The following is a 26,820-nucleotide window of genomic DNA, read 5'->3' as shown; positions in this document are numbered from 1 at the left end:
TCATTCTATTTTACATGTAAAAAAAATCACAGAAATGCAGTGCCAAAGATGTTTACCACAGCTAGTACACCTTACAAGGGAACAAATTCCTCCAAATATATTATGTGCAAAGACATACTGATAATGATTTGTCAGTCAGATGTCACTTTTGATGTTGTTTTTATCTGAGGAAGGACAACCATCAATGTCACATGAATTTATTCTCTTTTCTCTGTGTCCATTGTTGCATACTAGGAATTATAAGTAGAAGGGATTATATTGATAAAATGTGTCTTCTAGCCCAAGATAATTTAACCAATTGCTAGGTAATAATTTCCAAATAAAATGTACCTACTATTTAATCATGCATACATTTATATGGTTCATCAAAAATCTCTAGATATGTCTATTTTCAGGCTTCCTCGACGCACTTCCCATGCCCTGGAATATTGAATGGAACGTATGGAAATGTAGTGCATGCCAAGAAAGGACTACCTGTCTAGTTTCCAAGTGGCCTCCAGGTGGTACCTGGAAAATTTTTTTTTTCTAGACCCAAAATTACTATTTCATCAGCGTGCCGAATGTACTGAGCCGAGGCCAATTCTCAACAGCATTATAAGATCCTGAAATATTAGTGAATTACATTTTAAACGGGACAATATTCCATTTAAGAAATAGGAGAGTCCCTTTTTCCTGTCCAAGGCAATGCCCTCTATCTCTAAGGAGACCCAGGGAAAATGTACCTCTTCAAAGACTGCCTGGTAAGGATGGAATCAGAAGAGGGACTTCTTCAGCCAGACCCAGTGAGGCTGGATGAGATCTGCTGAAACGAATGTACCATTGACTGAGATCGTCTCCAGAAAACAGATTGCTGTGGCTTCCTAGATTCAGGGCCTCTTTCAGTTCTGGCTACTAACTTCAATCCTGTGTCTCTAAGTTGTACTTATTGTTTGTTTGCTCTTTTTAAACATTATCTTTTAAGGATATTGCATATTCTTTTTTTAATATAGGCTTTTATTGAATTTTAGAGAGAGGGGAAGGAAGAGGGAGAGAGAGATATGGAAACATCAATGATGAGAGAGAAACATCATTGATCAGCTGCCTCCTGCACGCCCCCCACTAGAGATCAAACCCACAACCTGGGCATGTGCCCTGACCGGGGAATTGAACCACTGACCTCGACCTCTTGGTACCTGGGTCAATGCTCAACCACTGAGCCACATCCTGCCGGGCTCATATTCTTTTTTAAGAGATAATTTTCTTAGTATCAGCTCTAGGCATGATTCTATGGCTACCTTTCTTGCCTCTGGTTCATTCTGTAAGGTGTCTTTGCATCATCCAAACATTCATCAATTATCCATCATTTTTGTTGTTTACCGCACAGAGTTACCAGCTCTTCTCTTGAGTTCATAATAGACACTCAAAGCTGTGTGTCAAAAACATCTCCCAGACTGATGTGTAGTTTTAAAAATCATTTATATAGCTCTCATTTTGCCAATAATTCTCACTCAATCTTCAGTTACACAAATACTTGAGGAAATGGTGATTGGAAGCAACTTGTTGACGCAGAACCATATTTTATCAGAGTTTCCCCCTTAAGCTTTCTGCCATTTATTCAGTGGGATCAATTATATTCAGCCTTCACTTGTTCTTTGAAAATTCAATTTTGAAAGGCACTTCTAGTTTCCTGGACAACATTGGTTCATCTCTTTCTCCCAGAATAATGAAGATCTAAAATCTAATTCTCATCTATTTCAGCCCCAGACTGTTTATATCTCCTTTTGTGAAATCAAATCCACATGCTTTTTCTTTTGCAGCCCAGTCTGAGTATTACATGGGCCGAGGATCAAGTAGCTATCAAATTAGTTCTATCAATTGTCTGTGATTTTAGAGGTCTTCATGTGTGTTTTTCTTTTTTTTTTTTAAATATATTTTTATTGATTTTTTTACAGAAAGGAAGGGAGAGGGATAGAGAGTTAGGAACATCGATGAGAGAGAAACATCAACCAGCTGCCTCCTGCACACCTCCTACTGGGGATGTGCCCGCAACCAAGGTACATGCCCTTGACCAGAATCAAACTTGGGACCTTTCAGTCTGCAGGCTGATGCTCTATCCACTGAGCCAAACCGGTTTGGCATGTGTGTTTTTCTTAAGTAACCACCTTTTATTTCAAAGCACAAAGTACAGGATTCTGACTTGATTACTTAGCCTTTGTTTTGTGTGTGTGTGTGTAAGTTTTTGAAAATAGCAGGGACTTTACATAACTCTTCTTTACCCTAATGAGAAGTTTTGAGTTCCTCTGATGGTCATTTTCTTTCTGAAGGGTATTAGAGGCTGTCCATGATTAACACTGAGGTTTCATATTTTTCTTTATTTTATTCATTCTAATAAACTTACTCCTTTGCCTCTCCCAACTTCATCCCATGCACATTTTCTTGCTCATAATACCTTTTCTATTTTGAAGATCAAGTAATTCATTTGACAGTCATTATATTTGGATCTTTTCAACAATTAAGTTTCTATATTCCTTTTGGGATATATTTAAGAAAAGTCTGTTCTATAATTTCTTAGTTTTAAAATGCCCTTCTTAGATCTAACTTAATTGTGGTGTGTTGTAGTAGATAATATAATATGTAGATTTGCAAAAAAGTTGATGTCAGAAGATTGGGTTCTAGGTTAAGCTCCATCACATCTTCAGGAAGGAAACCTGGGAAAAATTTGCATAATATTTCACTTACTTATAAAATGGGAATAATAATGATAATAATCACTACCATCTTCTTTTAAGGATTATTTTGAAATTATACATGAACATATATTTTTTAGGTACTTAGCATTTACTAAAATTATATCAAATTACTATTATGTGATTTACATTTATTTATACTTTTAAAGTCCTCTTGTTCTACAGTTCTTTTTTTTCCACATTAAATCACAGTATTCATAATATTTATTAAATGCATAACTGCTTGCCTACAAAAATATTCACTGGCTGTCCCTAGAATGTGCCATAGAGGTAAGTTGTTTCTTGGCTTCCTTTGAATTTCTTATTGGTTTCTAAAGGTTAAGAGCACATGGCCCTCTATTTCCTGAGAACAGTTTCAATATTTATAGCAAATATAATTCTGTGAAAACCATAGACAAAGAAAACATATGAATAGATTCACATTTATTTTCTGCAGCTAAATACTTTCTGTCTTCAAGAGGTCTGCACATATTTTTCTGAATTTATTGTTAAGGAGAAGTAAATGACATAACCCAGCAATTCACAGAGATATCTATCACATAATTATTCAAGATAATTCCTTGCCCTAACTGGTTTGGATCAGTAGGTAGAGCATCATCCTGGGGACTGAAGAGTTCCAGGTTGGATTCCGGTCAAGGGCACATGCCCGGATTGCGGGCTCGGTGCAGCCAATCAATGATTCTCTCTCTTCATGGATGCTTCTATCTCTCTTTCTTCTCTCTCCCTCTTCCTCTCTGAAATCAATAAAAAGAATATATTTTTTTAAAAAAGATCATTCATTGCCCAGTAGTAGAACAATTCCTAAAAGGCTGATTATAGACGACTCTCAAATATTCATGGCAGTAAGATAAGCCTTGTAAAGGCGATCAATCGCCGATCACAGAGTGTAGACTCTGCCAGGTAGGCACCAATTCATAGCCTTTATTCGCATCACCTCTTAAACTTCAAATTAAGCCAAATATATTTGTAAATCCATAAATCAATTTTTGTGGGGTATTTGGGATAATTTTCAGTACACAGTGTGAAGCACCCCAAGTACAATACAATTCAAACATAAAGGCTGAAGGGACTTAAAAGGGAGCAATTCATCATGAACTAGCTCTCATGTGAGAGACAAAAGAATTTTAGACACACTCACTCCCTGTCACACATATAGAAGAGAAGGACCAGAAAAGAGCAACATAGCCTAAAGAGGAGTCTATCAAAAAGGCTTACTAGAATGATGAAATAGCATCTTTACTAAGTCTCTAAAAATAAATTATAAAAAGATAAGGGAAAGTTGAACTAATAACCTTATACTTTTAAGGTACATTAATGCTAACCTGAGGGTTCTACATATTAATTTCCTTTATAGAAACATTCTGAGGAGGATAATATTTTCTGTATTTTACAGACGATGAAAATGATAAGATATGTAAAATTTTGGTTAATACCTGATTACACTAATCAGTGTCTAATATATAGTAGCTGTCATTTATTATTCTTGTTTTGTTGCTATTAGACTTAGAGGAGCTATATTTGCATAACTATACAAAGCCTATTGAAAATCTATTGTAGCCATTATAATAATTTACATTTTAAAAAAATGTCTTTAAGTAGAAAAAAAATTAGGTTTTATTTCATAGGTAGTAGAAGCACTAATTTATTATGTAGTTTTGAGAAAATCATTGATCTCTTGTCTCCTTGTGTAAGGCAGGCAATAATTCATTCCCTACCTACTTTCAAGAGATATTCCTCTTTTTATCTGTATGAATTATAAAACAATGCATTTTTTGTTATTTTGTTAAACCCATGCTTTACTCCATCAACAAGAACCACTCTAAATTGTGGTTTGACATAAATGTTGATACCTGGAGTCCCAAGGGAAATAGTCAAGCGTTCATATCACAAAAATCTGAAAGAGGCTAATGGGTCTTTTTTCCTTCAGAATAACAGCATAATAGACTCAATACCATGAGTTTCATTATATGCCATTTAGCTTAAAGTGGCATAACCTATCGACATTCAGTGTGGACTTACTGTACGGTATACCTGTAATAGGGTAAGAATTAATTCCATGTGCTTTCTTCACTGGTTAAACTTAATAGTTATATTCCTTGTGCCTCTATTTCATTGGTAGTGCATTCTACACACACACACACACACACAGCTTCATGGCATCCTTCTGCCAAGGTTTGGAAGGTGCTTCACTCTATGGGATGGCCCATATAAGAACATACGGTGCTAGAAGCCTGGTCCTGGAGTTGGTCCCATGACTTTCAAAGACGGCAGAAACAAAGCAATTAACTTTTAAATTATGCACACCATTCAATAAAGCAAGCAGTAAAAAGATGTTCAACAGCTTAATACTTTTAATATTGTCTCAGTAATGCTGGAAATTTCAAAATAAGCAAAAAAACTTAAGCTCAGTGTGCATATTTAGTGATTTTGTTTTCAAAATTTACTCTCTATAGGATAAGTATAGAAAAATACTTATATACTCCTATCACTACCTTCAAACCCATTAGATTGTGTTAAATAATATGATTTTTATAATGTAGGATCAAAATAGAGAACATTTTAGCTACTTGGAGACTTGGGCACACATTTTAACTGCAATGCAAACCCTCTTGCCTCTCTAGGAAATACGTATCTTAATTATGCCTATCAGTTGATCTGAATTACTGAATTTGCTCAAACTTGCTTAAGAATAATAAGCTTCCCTTCAGACAGTAACACATTAAAATAAATTGGAAAAGAATTTTGAAATCACTGGCATAAACAAGTTAAAGGGCATCTACATCATCTGCACAAAAGAATTTCCAACTTGCTTATTCTCAAGTATTATGTCTTGTTATATTCTTTAGTAGTCAAAAGAAGATAGCCCTTACAAAGGTAGATTGATGGATGGCTCAATTGGTGCTAGCATTAAGATATTGTAATTTGTTTTTCATACTAAATTAATTTGACATGGAACCACTTCATTTATTTGGAAACACACATGCAGGAAAGATGATGCACGTTTCAGCATGGGATGAAGTACAAAACAGCTGTGTTAACCAAGAAGCGCCATCTTTAGCTTGCTAATAATTGACCTAGTTATTAAGTGAGTGAAAGCCCTTGTCTGGTCTGCTGTGTGTTTGTAATTATCATGTATATATTTCAGCTCAGTTCCAAGGCCTTTGCTTCCTTCCTTGGGAAGAAGGCATGGCATTTCTGAAGTGGTTAAGGGAGCTCTCTTGCCCCAATAGGGGAGAAAAGATCAGAAGGCATAATATAGCGACATGGAGAGATGCCTGCCTCTGAGCGCTTTTCACTTTCGCAGCCTGAGAAATATTGCTGCATGTTATTGCTCAGACACGTCTCTTTCCTAATGAAGGTTACTAGTCATTGATTCCAAAGAGCACAAGGATCCATTATAATATTTTTTGCACTTCATTTAGCTAGTGTCCTTATTGATTGGACTTCATGAACTATCTGTACTTGGTATGCTTTCTTAAACAATTTTGAGAGCAAATGTTTTATTTGATGGTTTAGCATGTGGAGAATAAGACTTCCCAGTTATTGTACGTTTTGGATGCTCATTCTGAAATTTATGAGCAAACTGTGAAAAGATTCAGCATTGCTCACCTGGAAGCACACACACGTACACATGTGTGGTAGGCTGGTCTGAGAAGGATAAAGCACAGCTCAGAAATAATTGGAGTTATAAATTAACTACTCTGCCGTAAAAAGGAAGAAAATTTTACCCTTTGTAACAGCATGGATGGACCTGGACAGTATTATGCTAAGTAAAATAAGCCAGTCAGAGAAAAATAAGTATCAGATGATTTCACTCATAGGTGGAATTTAATGAACAGACACTACTACCAAGCAAAATAGAGCCAGACTCATAGATAGAGAACAGGTAGACAGCTCTGGGGTAGGGGATGGGGTGGGGGAGATGGGGGATTGAGCAAATAAAAAAAGAGAGAGGGAACTCATGGACATAGACAACAGTGCAGTGATTGTGGGAATGGAGGAGGTGGGTGGGGGGTAAGAAGGCATAGAGGGGATAAATGATAATGGAAAAAATAAAATAATCAAGTATTAAAAATTATGCCTGCAGAAGGATTTTATTTTGGAGATGTCCTACAAATTAAAGTCAATAGTTTCATCAATTGCAAACTTAACAGCCTCTTACCTTATAGAGACTTTATATCATAAACATAACACTTTGAATATTAAAGCAGGCTTTATTAAATTGCAAATAGAAAATTTGTCATACACGTGCTTTTAACATTTGGATCACTTTCCCTCATTATTTAGCATGCCAACCTGGAATTCAATATAATCCTTTAAGTAAAATAGTACCAAAAAGACTGTAAGGTTATCTTAAGGCTATAGTTTTCAAATGCCTTCTACTGCTTTATTTCACCTCAAGAATTACACGCATATGTACATTTTTACACTATAGACTCATGGAATCATTGATTCAGTTAAACCAGCCATGTGATCAGTAACCTATATAATAAAAGGCTAATATGCAAATTGTCCCCTCAACCGGGAGTACGACCAGGGGCGAGGCCGGCCAGCCAACCACCCATGGCCCCTCCACCTGGCTGGCCACCCCCAACTGCCCCCTTCCCCCCTGATCAGGGTCAGGACTGGCCGGACCCCACCTGTGCACGAATTCGTGCACCGGGCCTCTGTTTTAAAATATTTCTTCAAGATTATTTCACCAGATTGTTCAAATATTTCATCATTTCAAAATATCTCTTGCACCTGAAGGCCTGGTTTCCTTACAAGGGATTTTGCTTTTTAATGTAAGCCTAAAAGTCCCTGGGAGCACTTAGACTTGGCGCTGCTAACATGTAGCAACGGGTCTCAACAAGAAATGCTGTGCCCTGAGATTGTTGCTGAAGAAGGTGGCATTTCAGATTTCTGTTAAAAACGTATGATAATCTGATGTAAATGCACCAGTTATTTATAATAACAACTTCAGCATTGTGGTATAGTGGGCTTTTCATTCTTGTTCTCTCTGCACTGGAACCCAGCCATCTCTCTGTTGTTGGCTTCTGCAGTGCTTGTTATAATGAAATCCCTCTTTTACTAAACCTCGTAAACCTTCATGGAGGCAATCTAAGATACACCCTACTGATAGCCAATGCATTCTCTTTAATAGTGACTAGTATTCCTGTAAGACTTCCGCAGAGTTATATTCCTTTAGAGTGAAGGGTTTTAGGTTGAAAATCGTGTTTATTTACTTATTTATTCATGTCATTGAACAGTCTCACTACTATGACTAAGAAAATTGCTCCATAAAATACTTGGTAATGTAAGTGTGCGAATGAGAGTTATATATATGGTGATTTATTAAATTTATGGCTTGTAGGAACATGCCTGTCTCTATAAAGGAATCTAATAGACACATTGGAGAATATTCTAGTAATGCCTTATAAAAATGGGATGCTGTTGCAATTTGAAATCTCAAATGGATGAACCACCGTAGAGGTTTGCCTTTGGCATTTCTAATCATGCGTGGCCTGGCTTTGCAAATCTCAATTTGATGTAAGAAAATTTAGAATACGCATTTATTTTGAAAATACATGCTGCTACACAGAATGTAACCTTCCATGGGCATAACTGCTTTTGATTATTTCCTTACCTGTTTCTTTTATTGGCAAGAAATGGAAGGGTCGATTCAGAGTACGAAGTTTAATCCAGTTCGTGTTAGAGGAAAAACAAAGCAAGGTTGATGAGTACAAGCCTGGAATTTGAGACCAGTGATTACCCCAGAATGAGAAATATTGGGATGTAGACAAGGGGGACTCAGGGCTTTAAGCAATGGTAGAAAATAGGTTTAACCTCTTTCTTCATCTCTCAGGAATTAATCTTTAAAAAATTTTGATCACATTTTAAAGAGTGAATATTTTTTGTCTTGAACTTTTAAAAAGCTTTTATCATCACCCTTTCTGAACTGACTTTGGTTGAAACCCTATTGAGAAATTAACTGTATTTGGTTGGTAAAGTTCTAATTTAAAAAAGGTGACTTGAGGATTCTTTCTTTAATGAACCCCCATTAATTGATTAAATATTTAAGACTTATAATAGTTTAGCTGCACAATGTACAATTTATAAAATTACATTTTTTTTATAAAAAATATACAAGAGCATAATACAAAAGCATTTCTTGAGCATCATGCACAAATAGAGTATGCCAAGACCAAGATTTAGTTTTCTTTTATGTAATATTATTCAAATAATCTTAGCTGTTATTTTTTACAATGGAATTCATGTAGCATATGACTTATTTTCAAGTCCCCCTCCCACCCAAGGAATGCATTACTTAACTTACATATAAAAGAGCATATATATTGGAAGTGGGGGAATAACTACTTTTTCACATATATTAGCAGGCCCATATGCTGTTTATTACATTCGATGCTAGTCAACCATTCCGACAGCTGATTGAAATAAAAAGAAATTAGCAATTTTGTGGAAGTATGAAAACATGTACACATGTACCACTCTGATGCAGTTTTATCATCTGTCAGATTTCTCAAGAGCATACCATATTTTATAGGCTTGAAATAAAACATGATGAATTCATACATACATAATGAAATAAGATATATGCTTCGAGGGAATAACATTACCCAAAGTTGACATTTTAGCTCATGTAATTTAAATGATAGTATGGAAAAAGGTGTTCTCGTGTAGTAACTGAATTCCAACTTAGAGCAACTGCTTATCTCTTTGGTAGTACATGAATATGTTGAGAAGAAAATAACACCACAAAGAAAGTTTGACTAAGCGTCTGGGATGTTTTATAGTAAAATAACTTGTGTTTTAAATGTAAATTAAAATACATGAACTAAGAACAGTGTGCATAGTATTTCAACTGGAGGATAGGGTGAACAGACTGTTTTACTTTCCTTCTATTCTACATTTCTATGAATAAATGTTTCTTGAGGTTCAAAATTATAAATAACAGTGCAGCGTGGAGTTATTTCAACTTTTCAATGAGGATCATTTTGTTTTCATTTGCTTAAACTCAAAATGGCTTTGTGTAGCTTCTGCTGCTCTTATTTAAGACTGAAGCATTTTTGACAAAAACATGTTTCCCAATTGTGAGTAGATTATTACATTTATGTTTCTAAATTCACTCAGAATTGACAACTGTTGTTTGACTTGACTAAATTAGAAGATGGTATAGTTGATACTAAGAGAAGGGAGGCAGCAAGAAAAATTGTAAAGAAAAGAGAAACATCAGTGAAGAACCTGTAAGTGAACTGTACTCTAAAGAAGGATTGTTAAATAGGGAAATTTTATCTTAGCTTTATCACCAGAAGTTGATTACTATGTCCTACCCTCACACATGGGCACACATAGATGAGACCAGAAAATGAAGGTAAAAATTTTCAAGTAATATTTAATTTCCACTATGAGGACATTCATTAGTCAGGCCTAGGTGATGAGTGCTAAGTGGAGTTAGACACTTCTCTATTTGGATATAGAACTTTAGTCTCTGTGTTTACAAAGTCAGGGTGTGAGAGGTTATAAAGTGAAGAGCTTGGTTTAATTTTTATGCCATGTAATTTTTACAACAAAATTTTCTTGAAAATAATTTCCAGAATTATGTGTATGTGTACAGTATGGAATGGGACATGTATTTATTTGTTAATTAAATATCTTGCCTATTAGATTTTATGCTTCATGAGAACAGAGACCATGTTTTCATGTTTATCATATCCCGAGTTACTAGGGCAGTGCCTGGTGTAGAGTAGATGCTCAGTAAATACTTGCTGAATTAATTAAAGAATAAGTTACTATCCTCTGGGTCCAACATCCTCCCACAACTTCCACCTTGGCTTTTATGCTTTATTTTCTTTGCTTTCTGCTTTGATACCTTAGTGTAGGTTGAATTGTGGTGTTGGAGAAATTAGTCAAAATGATTGGTTACCATAAAGCATGCAGTATCATAAAATGAACAGGCAAATTGTAAACTCGGTAGAGTATTGTAGACTTTCTCACCTAAAATTCATACTGTTCTTACTGGTAATTGGTGTATTAGCACAGTGAGTGTTTGTATATAAGACAGAATATTTAGTGTGTTTTATAAAATTCTAAACCTGGGCTTTGAGGAACAGTATATTTTACATTTCAAAACCATGTTTCTCAACTTAGTGTATTTTTATTCTCTGTGTGCTAATTGACAAGACTAAGGCGTATCAACAGAAAATCTTAATTTTGTAGTTGAGAAGTACTTCTTTTTAACATTCTATCCATGAAGGTCTTTCTGTATCGAAGATACCATCTGGCTGGCACAGACTTAGTATATGGAAAAATCATAACATTCTCTGCCTACCATACTCTTAATAAAATTATTTTCCAGATAATTTGACATTGAATAATAAACTTTGAGTCTACTAATTTTTAACTCCAGTGTGAAAATATCGCAGATGCTAGTTCAGGTTCTTAATACATTTCTTATAGGGAGTTATATATATATATATATATATATATATATATATATATATATATTTATTTATTTTTGTATTCATTCATTCATTACTATAATATATTTGAAATCCAATGTCAAAAAACACTTGAAAATTTAGGTCAAGGAAACCTCTATAAGCTGTGGAAGAAGTTGGTTAAATTTTTGTCTTAAGTAAGTTTTCTACCATCCGTTATTGTTTACACCAAGCATGTCAAACTTGTGGCCCAGCCAATATAACGGTATGTAAGAAACGTTTTAATAAAAATTTCTTAACTTAATTTTTACAATATCCTGTTATAGATAATTATTAATAAGGAACTACAATGTTCGCTAATGACTGATTACTATAATCGTGTTGCATTCATTTCCCTTACACACCTAACATGCAGGCGCACCATTTCTCTCCACTGATACTAGCAGTGAATATTTTAGCAACCGATTGCCATGTCATTATCTTTGACTGACTTGTTTGATGTGCGCAACAGGAAATATTTCTCTTTTGGAGAACAAGAAAAATAGGTTTATTTGCATTGTGCTTATTAATTTGTGCAGTTATTCAGTGTCTGGTAAGTTAATGTTCAAGAAAATTATTAATTTTTATTAAAATGTTCTATTATTTTATGTTTGTGATTACTCATTTAATTCAGCCCTTTGTATTCAGCATGTCTCTATCGAAATAAACCCATGTTTCTATGAAAATTGAAGCTTTTGTTTTTTTGCGGCCCACATAAACTTAAACTTGTTTATTTGGCCCATGTTAGCCTTTGAGTTTGACATGCTTGCTTTACACATTTCATTCTGTATTTAAGAAGATCCTGGAATATGTTTATCTAAAATTGCGGTTTGTTTTCTTTTGTGTTCCTAAGAGATGGTAAGGTGGAACTAGGTGGAAATCAAGATTTGCTATGGGTTTGCTCAGTTCTGTAAAGACGTGTTTTCTTTAGCATTTCTAAGTTTATTTTATATTATTGTATTTGTGTTTTTAAAATTACTCATATCCATTCTAACTTCCATATTGATTCTACTTCATCACTGCCTTTTGCCTTCTTGTTTATATCTTCCATCTTCTAGCCCACCTCACTGTACTTTATTTTCTCAGCATGAAAACCAATTCATTTTCCTGAAATATGCAATCAAAAAGTATTACTCAGCATTCTAATTAACAGCCACATGTGTAAGTACTTTATATATTTTATCTCAGTTAGTCTTCACAACATTCTTAATATGTAGAACTTATTAGCCAACAAGAGAGTAAATGGAAGCTCACAGACCTTAAGTAATTTGCTCAAAGTCATGCAGCCAATATGTGACTGAGATGAGGTTTGAAGGAAATTTGTCAAATAAAGAAAAAGTGCTCTATTACATCATGCTGTGTCTAGCCATGCCCTTCTCTTCCTGGAATGGTCTTCTTTCATCTGCATCTCTTTTGATTCTTTCCTCGAAGTTTTTTTTTTTTTTTTTTTTTTTTTGCAAGTATCACCTCTTTTGTGTAGCCTTTGCTGTCAGCCATTTCCTTAGCTCTTTGAATATTACAAATCTGTATTAGCATATATCTTAGTATCACTCTTCTTGCATTTTATTTTTATTTTTTAGTTAAAAAATACAGCAATCCACAAAATATTTTATTGATGTCAGCATAAAATGAATGTGTTATGGTTGTTTTCAAAGACCTTGCAATTATTTTAAAAGTGCCTTAATTTTTTAAAAATTTTGAATATGATGAATATCAATGATGATGTACCTCACACAAAAACAAAAGTGGTTTGGGTCTTCTATAGTTTTCAAAAACACAAAGAAGAGTTGAAACCCAAATATTTGAATAGTGCTGTCTAAAAAAGTGTTCAGCACAGAGTTTAGCACAGATTGAGCACTCATTGAATATTTGATGAAGGTAACTGAAGAGTGAAATTGATATAACAGCCTTTATTTGCAGACTTACATGTGCTATATGAGACCTTGGGCTTTCCACAATTTTATCACCTTACTCAAAAAATTATAAGTCAAGAAGAGAAGGAGCAAAACCCAAACTAAAATATACTTCTTAAAAATAATAAATGTAGAATATTAATTATATCAATTGAGTAAAATCATTAAGTGAAGTTAAATTTTTAAGTGCACATTACTCAATTCATTCGTCAATAATAAACCAGCACTTAGGTAGGCTGTTAATTTTTATAAAGGACATAGTGGATCAAGCTATTTAGCTATAAACCATAAGATTTTAAGAAAGCAGATTTGTAAAACATCAGAAATCTGAAAATAATTAAGCAAAGTATAGATCTGCTATAAAATTTAAAAAAGGTCTTCAATGCAACTAAATTTTGAAATTTTAATAAAATTGTCAGAGAAAATGATTTGTACATGTCTAATTGTCATTATGACATTTAATTTTTAGTAAGTAGTCTGTAATATAAATAAAATTAATGAATGCCTTTAGTTAAAGAGAAAAAACACACACAAAGGGGTATTTCATGATTTATTCTAGGATTAAGAAAAGTTAAATTTCATATACTAGCATTAATACGTCCTACTTTAAATTTATAAATTTACCAAACTCAATTAAAATGTAATTTGGTATTAGTAGCTAAGGTTTACACTTAAACCCTTTATTATACTATTTCCTAACTTCCTCATTGTACAATCATTTTACTACAGATGGTATCTGGTAGTTTTAAATACTTTTACTTAGCTGATTTTTATTGCCATTAAGCTATGTAATACATTCCTTCACATCTTAAGAATACAAAATATGATGGGGTAGTAGATACCATAACACTTACTAAAAGAGAGCTGAATAAAGGATTACCAGCTACCCTTTCATCTTAAGCCAGTTGATCCTTATTGATTAAAAAAGCTTCAGGTGGTGCCTACAACAATGACTCTTCTCCCCCCCCCCCCCCCCCCCCCCACACACACACCCATTTTCTCTTTTCTTTCTTTCTGTGGTCTCTAGTTAAATCCTGACCATTAACCTGATTCAGGATGAGGACTTACATGATTGCATACTTTATAACTTTAAAATACTGTTTGTTCTTCACGAACAGTGATGGAATGGGGCTATGTCATATCTGCAATAGAGCAATATCCTGAGTGCTATGAACACGGAACACGTAGCATTCCTTCCTTTGCAGGTTTCAAATCCCACCTCTCGCTATTGCCACCAGAGTCCACCTCAATCCTCATACCACAGTTAGCACAAACAAGCACACCCCACCACACTCCAGCCATGCTCATACTTACTATGACACTAGCATTATGATGATTAAAATGCACTTTTTGATAATTATCCAGTCACCATGAGTAAGAAGGAGAATGAGAGAATCTGAACCATGCCCCTGCCTGGGGCATGGGCTCTCCAAGGGAATATACTGGCTTGTTCCTGTTCAGAAAACACCTGGATAAGAATGTGACCCAGACTTAGAGCTAAAAATATCTGTTTTCTAATTGCTAGAGAACATTTTTGTTTGAGAAGCACTTCACAAATAGGATAAGGAAAACAGTCCTGTTATCAGGAATGTTTATGCCATGTAGTGATAGCTTTTCTTCACATATCCTTGCATGAGAAACGTCAGGTTCTGACAAAGGTTTACTGATATGCAGCAGAGGACAGAAGTCCCACTGCCTAATTCAGCTTCATATATATATATGCCTGGTATATATATACTGGAGGAGGCCCAGTGCACGGATTCATGCACCTGTGGTGTCCCTCGACCTGGCCTGCAGGATTGGGTTGAAACTGGCTCTCTGAGATCCCCCAAGAGGTCCCGGATTGCGAGAGGGCAGTTCTCGGGTGACGCACCCCGGAATTGGGCTCCCTCCTCTTTGGTTTCAGGTGCCTCACCTGAGAACTGCAGCTGCCAAGTCACTGCAGGTCTGCAGCTCCTGCGTTGAACGTCTGCCCCCTGGTGGTCATTGCACATCATAGCTACTGTCAGATGGTCGCTTTGGCATCCTATATAATAAAAGCCTAATATGTTAAGTGTCTGGTCATCTGGTCATCCGTTCAACCAATCAAAGCATAATATGTTAATGATATGCTAAGGCTGCTCAACCATAAGGGGGCAGACAGTCGACCAGTAGACCAGTTGTTATCACGTGCACTTACCACCATGGGGCAGACGCTGTGACCAGTAGGTTAGCTTGCTGCTGGGGTCCAGCCAATCAGGAATGAGTGAGATGAGCTGAACACACCCTGGAGCCCTCCTGCAGTCCCTCACTTGCTGGCCAACTTCCTGCATCACTCCCCGGACCCAATTGTGCACTGGTGGGGTCCCTTGGCCTGGCCTGCACCCTCTCAAAATCTGGGACCACTCAGGGGATGTCAGAGAGCTGGTTTTGGTCTGATCCTGCAGCCCAGGCTAAGGGACCCCGCTGGTGCACGAATCGTGTATTAGGCCTCTAGTATATATATACAAAATTCCTGCACTTAGGAGGGGGGTCGCTCGGCCCAGCCTGTGCCCTCTCACAGTTTGGGATTCCTTGCTCCTTACTGCCTGTCTACTCACTGCTCCTTACTGCTCAGCTTGCTGCTCCTTAGCACTGTCACAGAGGTGGGAGAGGCTCTTGCCATCCGTGAGCCTGGATTCTGGCTGAGCAGCGCTCCCCCTGTGGGAGTGCACTGACCACCAGGGGGAAGCTTCTGTGTTGAGCATCTGCCCCCTGGTGGTCAGTGCGCATCACGACGAATGGTCAGTCTGGTCATTCTGCCATAAGGGTTGCTTAGGCTTTTATTATCTACTAGAGGTCCGGTGCACAAAAATTTGTGCATTCGGGGGGGGGGGGGGGGAGGGGGGTCCCTCAGCCCGGCCTGTGCCCTCTCGCAGTCAGGGACCCCTCGGGAGATAATGACCTGCTGGCTTAGGCCTGCTCCTGGGTGGCAGAGGGCAGGCCCAATCCCTAGGTGCAGCCCCTGGTGGGGCTCAGAGCAGGCTGATTGGGGAGTTGGGGCGCCACCCCCTGTCATGCACAGAGCAGGGCAGATTGGGAGGTTGCGATGCCACCCCTAGTCACACTCAGGGTAGGGCTGATTGGGGGGTTGGGGCACCGCCCCCTGTCAGGCACAGAGCAGGGCCCATCAGGGGGTTTGGGGCTCCATACCCTGTCACGCACAGAGTAGGGCTGATAGGGGAGTTAGGGCACAGCCCCCTGTCACACACACAGCAGGGCAGATCAGGGGGTTGGAGCGCCGCCCTCTATCACCCACAGAGCAGGGCCGATCAGGGGGTTGGGGCGCCGCCACTGTCACACTCAGGGCAGGGCCAATGGGGAGGTTATGGCTCTACCCCATCACACACAGAGCAGGGACTGTGGGGGGGGGGGTTGGGGCGCCGCATCCTGTCACACACAGAGCCGCAGGGTGATATGGGGGTTTGGGTACTGACGCCTGTCATGCTGATCCGGTGCCAGGAGTCCTCGCGGCTCCGCTGATCCCGGTGCTGGGAGGCATATTACCCTTTTACTATATAGGATAGAGGCCTGGGAGCCGGCTGGTTTGCCCTAAAGGGTGTCCTGGATCAGGGTGGGGGTCCCCACTGGGGTGACTGGCCAGCCTGGATGAGGGGATGATGGCTGTTTGCAGCTGGTCACACACCCTTCAGGGTGGGTGTCCCCACTGGGGTGCCTGGCCAGTCTGGGTGAGGAGCTGAGGGCTGCTTTCAGTTTGGCAGTTGACTGAAGCTCCCAACCGCTCCTTTTCTTCTTCTTTTTTTTTTTTTATTCTGGGCCAGCTTTAGCTCTGGCTCTAGCTCTGAGGCTTCCGCTGCTGAAAGAAGCTATCTGGTTTGTTTGCCATTCTATAATCGAAACAATGTATAACTCCAGCTCTGAGATCCCGGCAGGCTGAAAGCTGGTTTCTGGAAGTTTGTTTAGCTTCTTATTTGCAACATAGTACATAGTTTCTTAGAGTTGCAGCTCAGAGGCCGGCAAGTCAGGCGGGGAACGTTGGAGTCTGCAGTCACTGGAGCAAGCAAGCCTCATATTTGCTTCCAGCTGCCTGGCTGCCGGCCGCCATCTTGGCTGACAGTTAATTTGCATAAGGATATGCTGATTAGCCAATGGGAATGGTAGCGGTCGTACGCTAATTACCATGTTTCTCTTTTATTAGTGTAGATTAGAGGCCTTGTGCATGAAATTTATGCACAGGGGGGGGGGGGGGGAGTGTGCCTCAGCCCAGCCTGCACCCTCTCCAATTTGGGACCCCTCGAGGGATGTCCAACTAAACGGGCAGTCAGACATCCCTCTCACAATCCAGGACTGCTGGCTCCCAACCGCTCACCTGACTACCTAATTGCCCCTAACCACTTCTGCCTGCCAGCCTGGTCACCCCTAACTGCCCTCCCCTGCAGGCCTGGTTCCCCCCAACTGCCCTCCCCTGCTGGCCTGATTACCCCCAACTGGCCCCGTGCCGGCCTGATCACCCCCAACTCCCCCCCCCCCCCCAGCCGCCGGCCTGCTTGCCCCCAACTGGCCGCCCCTCCTGGCCTGATTGCCCCTAATTGCCTCTGCCTTGGCCCCACCACCATGGGTTTGTCTGGAAGGATGTCCGGAAGGCCTCCTGGTCTAAATAGCATTTTACCCTTTCATTAGTATAGATAATAATGAAAGGGTAATATGCTAATTAGACCACACAGCAGAATGACCTTCCGAACATCATTCCAGACATCCTTCTGGACGAAGCCACGCTGGTGGGGGCTGAGGCAGAGGTGGTTAGAAGTGATCAGGCAGGCAGACGAGCAGTTAGGGGTGATCAGGCAGGTGAGTGGTTAGGGGTGATCAGGCAGGCAGGCAGAGTGGTTAGGGGTGGTCAGGCAGGCAGATAGGATAATGGTTAGGAGGAAGCGGTCCCGGATTGCAAAAGGGATGTCCGACTGCCAGTTTAGGTCTGATCTCGCAGCAGTATCAGGCCTAAACCTGCAGTTTGATATCCCCTGAGGGGTCTCGGATTGCGAGAGGGTGCAGGTTGTGCTGAGGGACCCCCCCCCCCCCATGCATGAATTTTGTGCACTGGGCCTCTAGTGTATGTGTGTGTGCAATTCAATTGATTTGCAGATCTTGCGTGAATTTGGGGGCACCCAAATTCAGTATACAGTATACTTAAATATATTTTTATTGATTTCATAGAAGAAGGGAGTGGGAGAGACTGACAGAAATACCAATGATCAGAGAGAATCATTGATTGGCTGCCTCCTGCACACCCCACACTGGGGATGAAGCCTACTAACCGGGCATGTGCCCTGACCAGGAATCAAACCTAGACCTCCTCATTTTTAGTTCGACGCTCAATCCCTGTGCTTTAGTACAATATATTTCATGGTGTGGCCTACTCTTCTTCCACCATACAATTTATTCCGGTTGGACAAAGTTCAGATGCACCAACGCTCAACAACCTCCTCCCCACCACACTGCATTAGGCTGTCAGTTTCTCTTTCTACAAACTATGTTTTCTTCCATCTTTTATCTGTATCCTACCCAGTTTGTTAAGAAGAAATTCACTGTCTTATCAATCTTTACTCCCCTATTGTTTTTAACTTGCAGTCACTCCAACATTTGACCTTTAGTTTTACCCCACCTAAAGATTGGATTCCTTGAGGATAGGAACCAAGCCTTTAGCAATTCAATCTGAAATTGTGTTCTCTGCCCTTTCCCTAAATCACACAGTTGTGAGCATCAATATCTTAACATCAGTATTTCTATCTTGACCATACATTTTTTCAAAAACAGAAAGTAGATGAGACAAACATTGGAATGGGCTGCCCTAGAACATTCTCTAAGTTATTCCTGTTGTTTCAACTACATGACAGAGACTTTCAAATCCCTGTCTTTTTGGAAAACCAATCTCATAGAGATTCTATATTGCAATGCAGCTCAATAATAAGCACAAACAATCTTTCCATCTACTTTTTATTTTCACTTATCATATGGGCCATTTTCCCTTTCTTATCCAGGTAAAAATCTAGCTCTTATTATTGTCCATAAACCAATATCTACCAAATGCCCCTTTTTTTTGTACAGAGATTATTTTATTATTTTGACCTTTCAAATATGAAAAAAAAGCATTCACTTTTATTTCCCTTAATCCATAAAGTTTTATTCTCCACTCTCTGAATTCATGACTCTAAAATTTCACTTTAATCATTTTGGTTATCAGTCTGTGTTATTTCAGTTATTTATAAGTTCATTTGTTTATGGGGTCATTTTCTATTACTTATTTACATCTTGATAAGTTAAATTATTAGTGTTCTTCTGTTTTATGCATATGTATTTATTTTCCAAATTTCCTCATCTGCTTATTTTTGTATCTCTTACAGTGCAATGCTAATTTCCAAGTATATTATCTCATAATAATCTGCCCTTCCTAAAGTCAAAGGAATAATTTACCATATGTAAAATCTATAGGCTATTACAGACCCACATACCAAAAAATGCCATGTCATGAACATGGCATTAAGAACATGTAGATTAAGAACATGTAGATTTTTTTTTTTGCTTGTGAGATTCCCACTTTTGATTCTTCCAAAGACAAAGTGCTAATCCCAAAATAATCACTTAGGAATATTTAAATGTAGGAATAATTAGATTTATTTTTTTTAACTTTGATATTACTGGAATATGTAGGTTTTCATTTTAGAGGGTGATTTAATTTTTAAAATATGATGTATAACCACAATTAATATTTTAAATGAAATACAAAATCAAAAAATTATAAGGAAAAAACTAAAGCTATAAAATATTATGTTCAATCATACAGAAAATATCAAATATGCTACTTTGATTTTGTTTCTTTTAATTCAACAGACCTAAAGGTTGCATATACCTTCAACAATTTTTATGCTAATCTTTTATTATAACTAGTTAGTTTCCAAATTTCTCAATTCAAGGGCTGACTAATACTATTGCCTAAGCATTAGGTGGGTCCTGTTAATTTAAACAGAGATGATGGCTAATAGTAAGCAGTGTGTCAAAGACCGGAGGGGTTGAGAAGTTGTAAGGTTTTGAGACTTGCTATCTAAACAGGATTAAGACAAAAACCTAAAGGATTATCATGCTCCAAATCCCAAAGATTCCTGTGATAGCTACTTTTCTATACATCGGGATTAGAGGTTAGAATCACATTCAGAAACAAGAATGCAAACTTGCATTCAAGAAAATCTCTGTCTTTAGAAAAAAATTTCAAGAATGTCCAGCCCTTTTGTAAATAATACAGTAAGAGACATATTGGTGTTGGGGGTCAAAAAACATTTTTTCAACAGAAAAAAATTAATTTTCTCCTGTTTCTATTTCTTACAATACTTGTTTTCATTATTTTTTTTTATTAAGACTTTATTTTTTTAGACCAGCTTTATTCACAACAAAATTGAGAGCAGGCACAGACATTTTCCATACTCCTCCCGCCTCCACACATGCATAGCTTTCTCCAATACCAGCAGCGCCCACCACAGTAGAAAACCCCTTTTCTTCTCAATAAAACATGCATCTATTTTTGTAAGTTTCTCTCTACTATCTATAAAAGCTTGTCTCAATAGTATAAAAAATCAATTTTCATAGGTAATTTTTATTTAAACAAACATGCAAAGTTAAAGATTTCTTAAAAAACAAACACTGAAAGCAAATTGGTAGTATTTGGTTTTTAGGTGTGGTATTATTTTATACAATGATATTGTTCAAGCAATTGCTCACTATTAAAATTCAGATAATTTACTGTAATATCAACTGTTTATTAAACATTTTCATTATATTCTTTCCATATAATTCTATATATTTTCTTTTGAAAACTTACATGTAGTTGAGATTAATCCATGTCTACAAAAATATAATTAAAACATGAAGCTTTTCACAAATTCTATTAGTTTGTCCTCTTGCAGTCTATAAGGGTTCTACTAAATTTAGTTCTTTTTTATTAGGTTAACAAGTTGAATTTATTTTGATATCAAAACTACATGCCCTTAGGAGAATGTAAAAAGGAAAGTGCATTGTGAGCCAGTTATATTGCAATTAGGTAGAAGCACATATAGGGAATGATAGAAATGCTACTGTGTTGGAGAATAAAATGCATATACATACATATTTGGTATTGTTTATGCTATAGTTTTTCTTAAATTTGAAAAAAAAACAAAAAAACAACTATGCCCATATGTCAAAGTCCTGCCTTAAGCTACCCTGTTTAGTCAAAGAGCTTGACTACCATGGTAGCTCATTAGGCTGTGCAGCCCCCTGTCTCTCTAGACTTAGAAGATTATAGTTGTGAGAATGTTCTGATTAACTTCTTTTAAAATATCTCATTCGTTTACAATCTCTTTGAAATTGGTCTAGATGTTTTTTTAAAAATAAAGAAACCAAGCTCAGGGTTTTTGAAAATTGTTTTGTTGGCGAGGTCTGTGGATGGACACCGTGCAGAGGGGCTGCTGATCTTCCCTTTACATATTTCCCCATCTCCCTCCCCCCAGGTGTTGCTGCCATCACTACCCTTCCCTTCCTTCCCTTTCCTCACGGCAAGACGCATGGAAGAAGAGTGCTGTTAAGGCCTCTCCATTAATCAACAGGTATGGCGGTTCTCTCCAAGCAGGGCAGCTCTCCCTCTTCTGAGTTCTCTGTTAGTTGCCTCTTTTGCATTTAGAAGATGCATTTATCCACGACACAGAGCCTGCTGATGTGGAAGTATTGTTCAACCCGAGTATATCTGTACATGTTTCAGCATGCTCTGCGCTTCATGATTTCTTGTTGTCGATTTATTTTTTAAATGTAAAGAGGACACATTAATTAAAGATATCCTTTTTAGAAAAGTGGATGACCTGTCCTCAACTAATTATGTAGGAAAGAAAGGGAAAGTGTATGTTTGTTTAATTTATACCACTTTCAACATTCTTCAAACAATTGTTATAGAACATGGCTTTGAAAAATATGAAACGGGTTGTCTTATGAACTTTTAACTCAAATTTAATTATTATAGCATTTAAATTTTCAAAAGCATTGCAAAAAATTGTAGGCACACCAATTATAATGCTTACTTATCTGGATTTAGAAAATTAGGTATAAGCCAGTTCAAATAAATCTAAATACCCTACAAAGCCATGTCATTCAGATGTGAGACCCAAATGTATGCTAATCTCTTTCTGTAATACTTTCTCTTGTGCACTCAGCTGGTGGCATTTGAAAGAGATGGAGGGAATGTTTCCTTCAGCCTTCCCATGATTACCTCTTTCAGGCTGCTACCTTTTGAAAGGAGCTAGTCCCTCAGGGCTCAAACTCCAGCAGTCATCTATGTATATAAAAGCCCAGCAACCAAATGGTGGAACGACCAGAACGACTGGTCAACCAGTTGCTATGATGTGCACTGACCACCAGGGTGCAGATGCTCAATGCAGGAGCTGCCCCCTGGTGGTCAGTGAACTCCCACAGTGGGAGTGCTGCTTGGCTGACGGGGATGAGCAGCACTCCCACAAGGGGGCATTTCCTGCAGGCTATGCCCCCCACCAGTGCATAAATCTGTGCACCGGTCCTCTAGTAACTTATAAAACATAAGCACTGAGTCATCACAGGGAAACACCCACATTCTTGATTTCCTTTTTCACTAGAGGAACTGGTTCTCCCAGCTCCTGCAGAGGCTTGTTTTGAGGATGTTTCAGGCTCTGCACTACATCCTGGTGACTCTTTCAAGATCCTGGAGACGTGTCACTAGATCACTCACTACCTTTGGGCTAGAGAGATTATTGGCAGATGTCTTAAAAAAACAAACGGTGTGTGTGTGTGTGTGTGTGTGTGTCTGTAGGTATGCATGTATGTGGTGGTATTATTTGTGGTGTGTGTTGTTTTTTTTAAATAATAGCATAATTAAGATTTGTTTGTGTACAAAAACAAAGCAAACCATTTTCATTTACACGGATTTTCATCAATGCAATCATTAACCCTTTAAGACTGGACAATTGCTCTTCATTAAGGAGTATGTGGCCTCTTAGCCAGTGAAGCTCTGAAATCATTGGTTGTCCTTTATGATCCTATTTCTGCCCACGTTTCTAGTCTATATGTTATGCTTTCACTCCTGATGCACACTGTGCTCTGGCTTTTGCCCCTTTCTCAGTTGATGCACTCTTTTGTGTTTACAGTCCTTTGCATAGTTGGGTCCTCCATGTGGAGTCTTCCCCGCTGGGTGTGTTTAGAAAACTTTACAATAGTAATAGCAGCAAAAATGTACGGAGGGTTTACTGTGTGTCAGGCACAGTGTTAGTGAGCTGAATCTCCATTTTCTTCATCCACACAAAGGAAATGAGAGTTAGGAGTTATTACTACCCATATTTAATAGATAAAAATAAGGATTAGGGAAATCTAACGTGGCTAACATCACTCAGAATTGACTGAAGTGGGGTGGAGTGGGCCTTGGGTAGCTTCTCCTGAATCCTCCCAAGCAAAGCTGGGACTCACATTTATACTCAGTTCTGAGTTTCCAGAGCACAGTGATTTCCTCTCATCCTTTATGAACTCTTCTCTGTCCACAGTGCTTGTTACTCACTTATTCTGGAACACATGAATGCATGTTTACAAAACAGTCATTTATCTTTTTTGCCCTGATTTGGTCCTTTTTCATCCCTACTTCCCTCTACTCTGTGTTTATTCCCCTTGCCTTGTGGCTCTTGACAATTACTAGCTTAACAGGTGACTCAATATATTCTATTTAAAAAATAATTCATTATTTCTCCCATTTATGACCTGCAAGTAAAAACCAAGAAATTATGAATGATTGCCTTTGAAGCAAAAAGATAATTTAAATTTTATAAAACTTATCAAATATAGTGGTCAAAAATAAGCATAGGTATACTTATATTTCATATGGAAAGAAGAAAATTTTAGCAAATGTTATACAGTTTTGAGGAAAGGTAATAGGAGAAATTCTTTTTTACTTTATTGGTAAATAAAGGAAATATGCATATAAAGACAGTCTTATTGGTTTACACACAAGAAAAAAAAGGTGGAGAAGTAAAATATAGATGAGAAAAAAAAAAAGGACAAACCAAGAGGAAGAAAAATATATTTGAGAAAAAAATTTTGGAAAAGTGAATAAGTAGAAAAGCAATACAAAATTGAAGGAAACATAATTGAAATCTATGGGAACTGCAAGGATTTTAAAAGAATATGAAATAAAACTTGGAAGGAAAAATCAATGTAGCTAGAGAAAAAGAAGCTTATTTATGAGTTCATGTTTCCATTATTCTTAGAAAAACCTTTGAGGTAAAATGACTAGGAAGAGAAAGGGCAAGTTAAGATATGCTGATTTTGGAGAGCAAGATAAGGGCTTAAGAATTAATTTGGAGTTATGTATTTAGAACTAAAAAGGTGCCTGGAGAGTACAGTTCAGACTGGGCTTGACAGAAAATTAGGATACAAGTCAAAATATTCCTCCCACCACACTCTCTACCAGGGTAATCACAGAATATATCAGTCAAACTGTAAATATAAGGATCACTTCATATCTATTTTTATTTATGTGGAGTGCATAGAACAAATGTTTGCTCCATTAGTCATGGAATTTTAAGACCTGGTAGAGAGATATGGTCAAGCAGTCCCGTCTTTGGTTGTACATGTGTCTCTCATCATCATTACACGAATCTCTGCTTGTATAATCCGGTTGACACAAAATGCAGAGGTAGCTTACTCTATTTTGGAACATCTTTAACTTCCAGGCTTTTTCTTATATCGGGTCAAAAATCTGCCTTCTTGTAACTTCAACTCATTTATCCTGGGTTTTCCCTTTGGGGAAACACAAAATAAGTTCTCTTTCTTTCCCAAATGAAAATACTTCCAAGACCTAAATTCGGACAGACACTCTGTCATGGTGTATATATACAATGTCTCCTTGTGCATTCTTTTCTGGGCTAACTGCCCCAGTCTTTCTCGTCACTTTGTGCTATTTGGTTGTCAATCCTTTTAGCATTCATTTAGTGCAAAATTCTTTTCCATAAACGGGATGGGCTCCCCCACTTTATATTCTTATATTTGGTCAGTTTGAAGAACCCAGGGAATCCATTTAAATACCTTCAGAGGGAAAAAAAAGGTACAGTTTATAATCATATATTGCTTTGATCTGAAGTAGTACATAATAGAGGTGTGATTTGGATAGTATACAGTGGGGCCTTGACTTATGAGTTTAATTCGTTCCAAGACCGAGCTTGTTAAGGAGTTCATTAACTCAAATTACTCTATCAACTCAATGCAAAAAATCGGCCGAGAGACAGCTGGTATCTCAAAAAACTCGTTAGTCGGGACACTCGTAAGTCAAGGCCCCACTATAGAGTATACTACATAAATAAAATAAACATAAGTCTGTATAAAAATGGGTGCAAAAAATAGAAAAAAAATGAATTAGCATTAAAAATAAAGGTAAAGATGAAGGTAAAATAATTTTTAGTCTTTTCTTTGTATTTTTTAATTGAGTACTGATATTATATTCAATTAGTTGGTGCCTGAGAAGGATTATTTCCTAAGAATCCCATTCACTATTTTTACAAATTTGGCACTAAAAAAAAAAATTCCTTAAGTGGATAATAATATCAGGGGCAGTAAAAGAGAAACAAAACCAAAGCAACATAAAACAAAAATTATTTTCTCAATGCAAATTATTGACTTTGATGACTAACTGATAACATGTGCTCACACACGTTACAGGGAGGTCAACCTTGCACAGAATAAGATTGAAAGATGTGTAAAGCATGCCCTGTCAGATGTGGACCTTCCCTAATAGAAGTTACTGAAAAGTAGATCCGTTATTTATGTGAACTCTTCCTTGATGCCAAATTGCTGTCCATGTCACTTGGTGAGTCCTATTTATGAGTAATTTAGGGCACTCGCTCAGCGGCCCTGCATATCTGACTTTCAGTGAGCGCCCACACAGAATATATGGCCTTTTCTAGAACTGGGAAATTTATTTAATTTGCTTGCCCAGAATACCTTTTATGCCACATGCCTTTTCCCTGACCTTACTCAACGTTTTCATTTCCAAATGTGCTACGTATATTATGAACCTATGTAATCTTAATGAATGTCTGCCATATGGTAATTAAAGTGCTTGACTTTATATTCTCCGAAGTTCCAGTGCTTACATAAACTCTTTCTCTGTAATACTGAATGTTGTTTTGTAAATTGTATGAATATATGCTCCCTGCTCCTTCTTTAGATTACCTGCTCAAAGAAATGCCCCTTAGTTATTTGATTATATGTAAGTTCCTAGGCAATATTCTTAACAACAGAAAACTTCTACCTGCTTTGTCTATCAGTGCTATTGAAGAGATGTGCTATGTGCAACATGTCTAATTTACTACCTCTTACTCTGCCTTTTAGTGTTTTAGAAAGAGGGGAGAAAAATGCAGGAGATGTGGATTAATCACTGTCCCTCCCACGACCTCACTCACTTCACTAAAATGAAGGATTTGACTACCTGGTTTTTAAAGTAACTTCCGACTCTCTACAGAATATAGACAACTAGGAATTTTAGAAATTGGTATTTGTTTAGGTTTGCCAATAAAATACATTCAACCTCTCTGGAACATGATTTCCTCATGTAAAATATGGAGACCAAGCTATAATCAGGGATATAGTATTTAGTCATAATACGTGTTGACTTATTTTTCTCTCTGGAGCTTTCTC

General features: G+C 37.6%; 1 protein-coding gene across 7 annotated transcripts in view; it reads left to right on the top strand.

Moving 5' to 3' along the window:
- Nucleotides 1-26,820, top strand: part of PCDH7 (protocadherin 7) — a 433,237-nt gene that overhangs the window by 211,072 nt on the left and 195,345 nt on the right. For 2 of the 7 annotated variants that reach the window (XM_070398266.1, XM_070398258.1), the window contains exon 3: nt 21,633-21,728. The exons of the other annotated variants lie outside the window; for them this stretch is intronic. In XM_070398266.1, the coding sequence (XP_070254367.1) occupies nt 21,633-21,721 (89 nt within the window). In that variant the 3' untranslated portion in view covers nt 21,722-21,728. The remainder of the gene's footprint in view (nt 1-21,632; nt 21,729-26,820) is intronic. 7 annotated transcript variants of the gene reach the window in all.

Source organism: Myotis yumanensis, unplaced genomic scaffold (genome assembly GCF_028538775.1).
Source record: "Myotis yumanensis isolate MYYU_CA2020_CCGP unplaced genomic scaffold, mMyoYum1.0.hap1 SCAF_1, whole genome shotgun sequence".
Taxonomy (NCBI): Eukaryota; Metazoa; Chordata; class Mammalia; order Chiroptera; family Vespertilionidae; genus Myotis; species Myotis yumanensis.
This window is presented reverse-complemented; position numbering and strand designations above follow the sequence as displayed.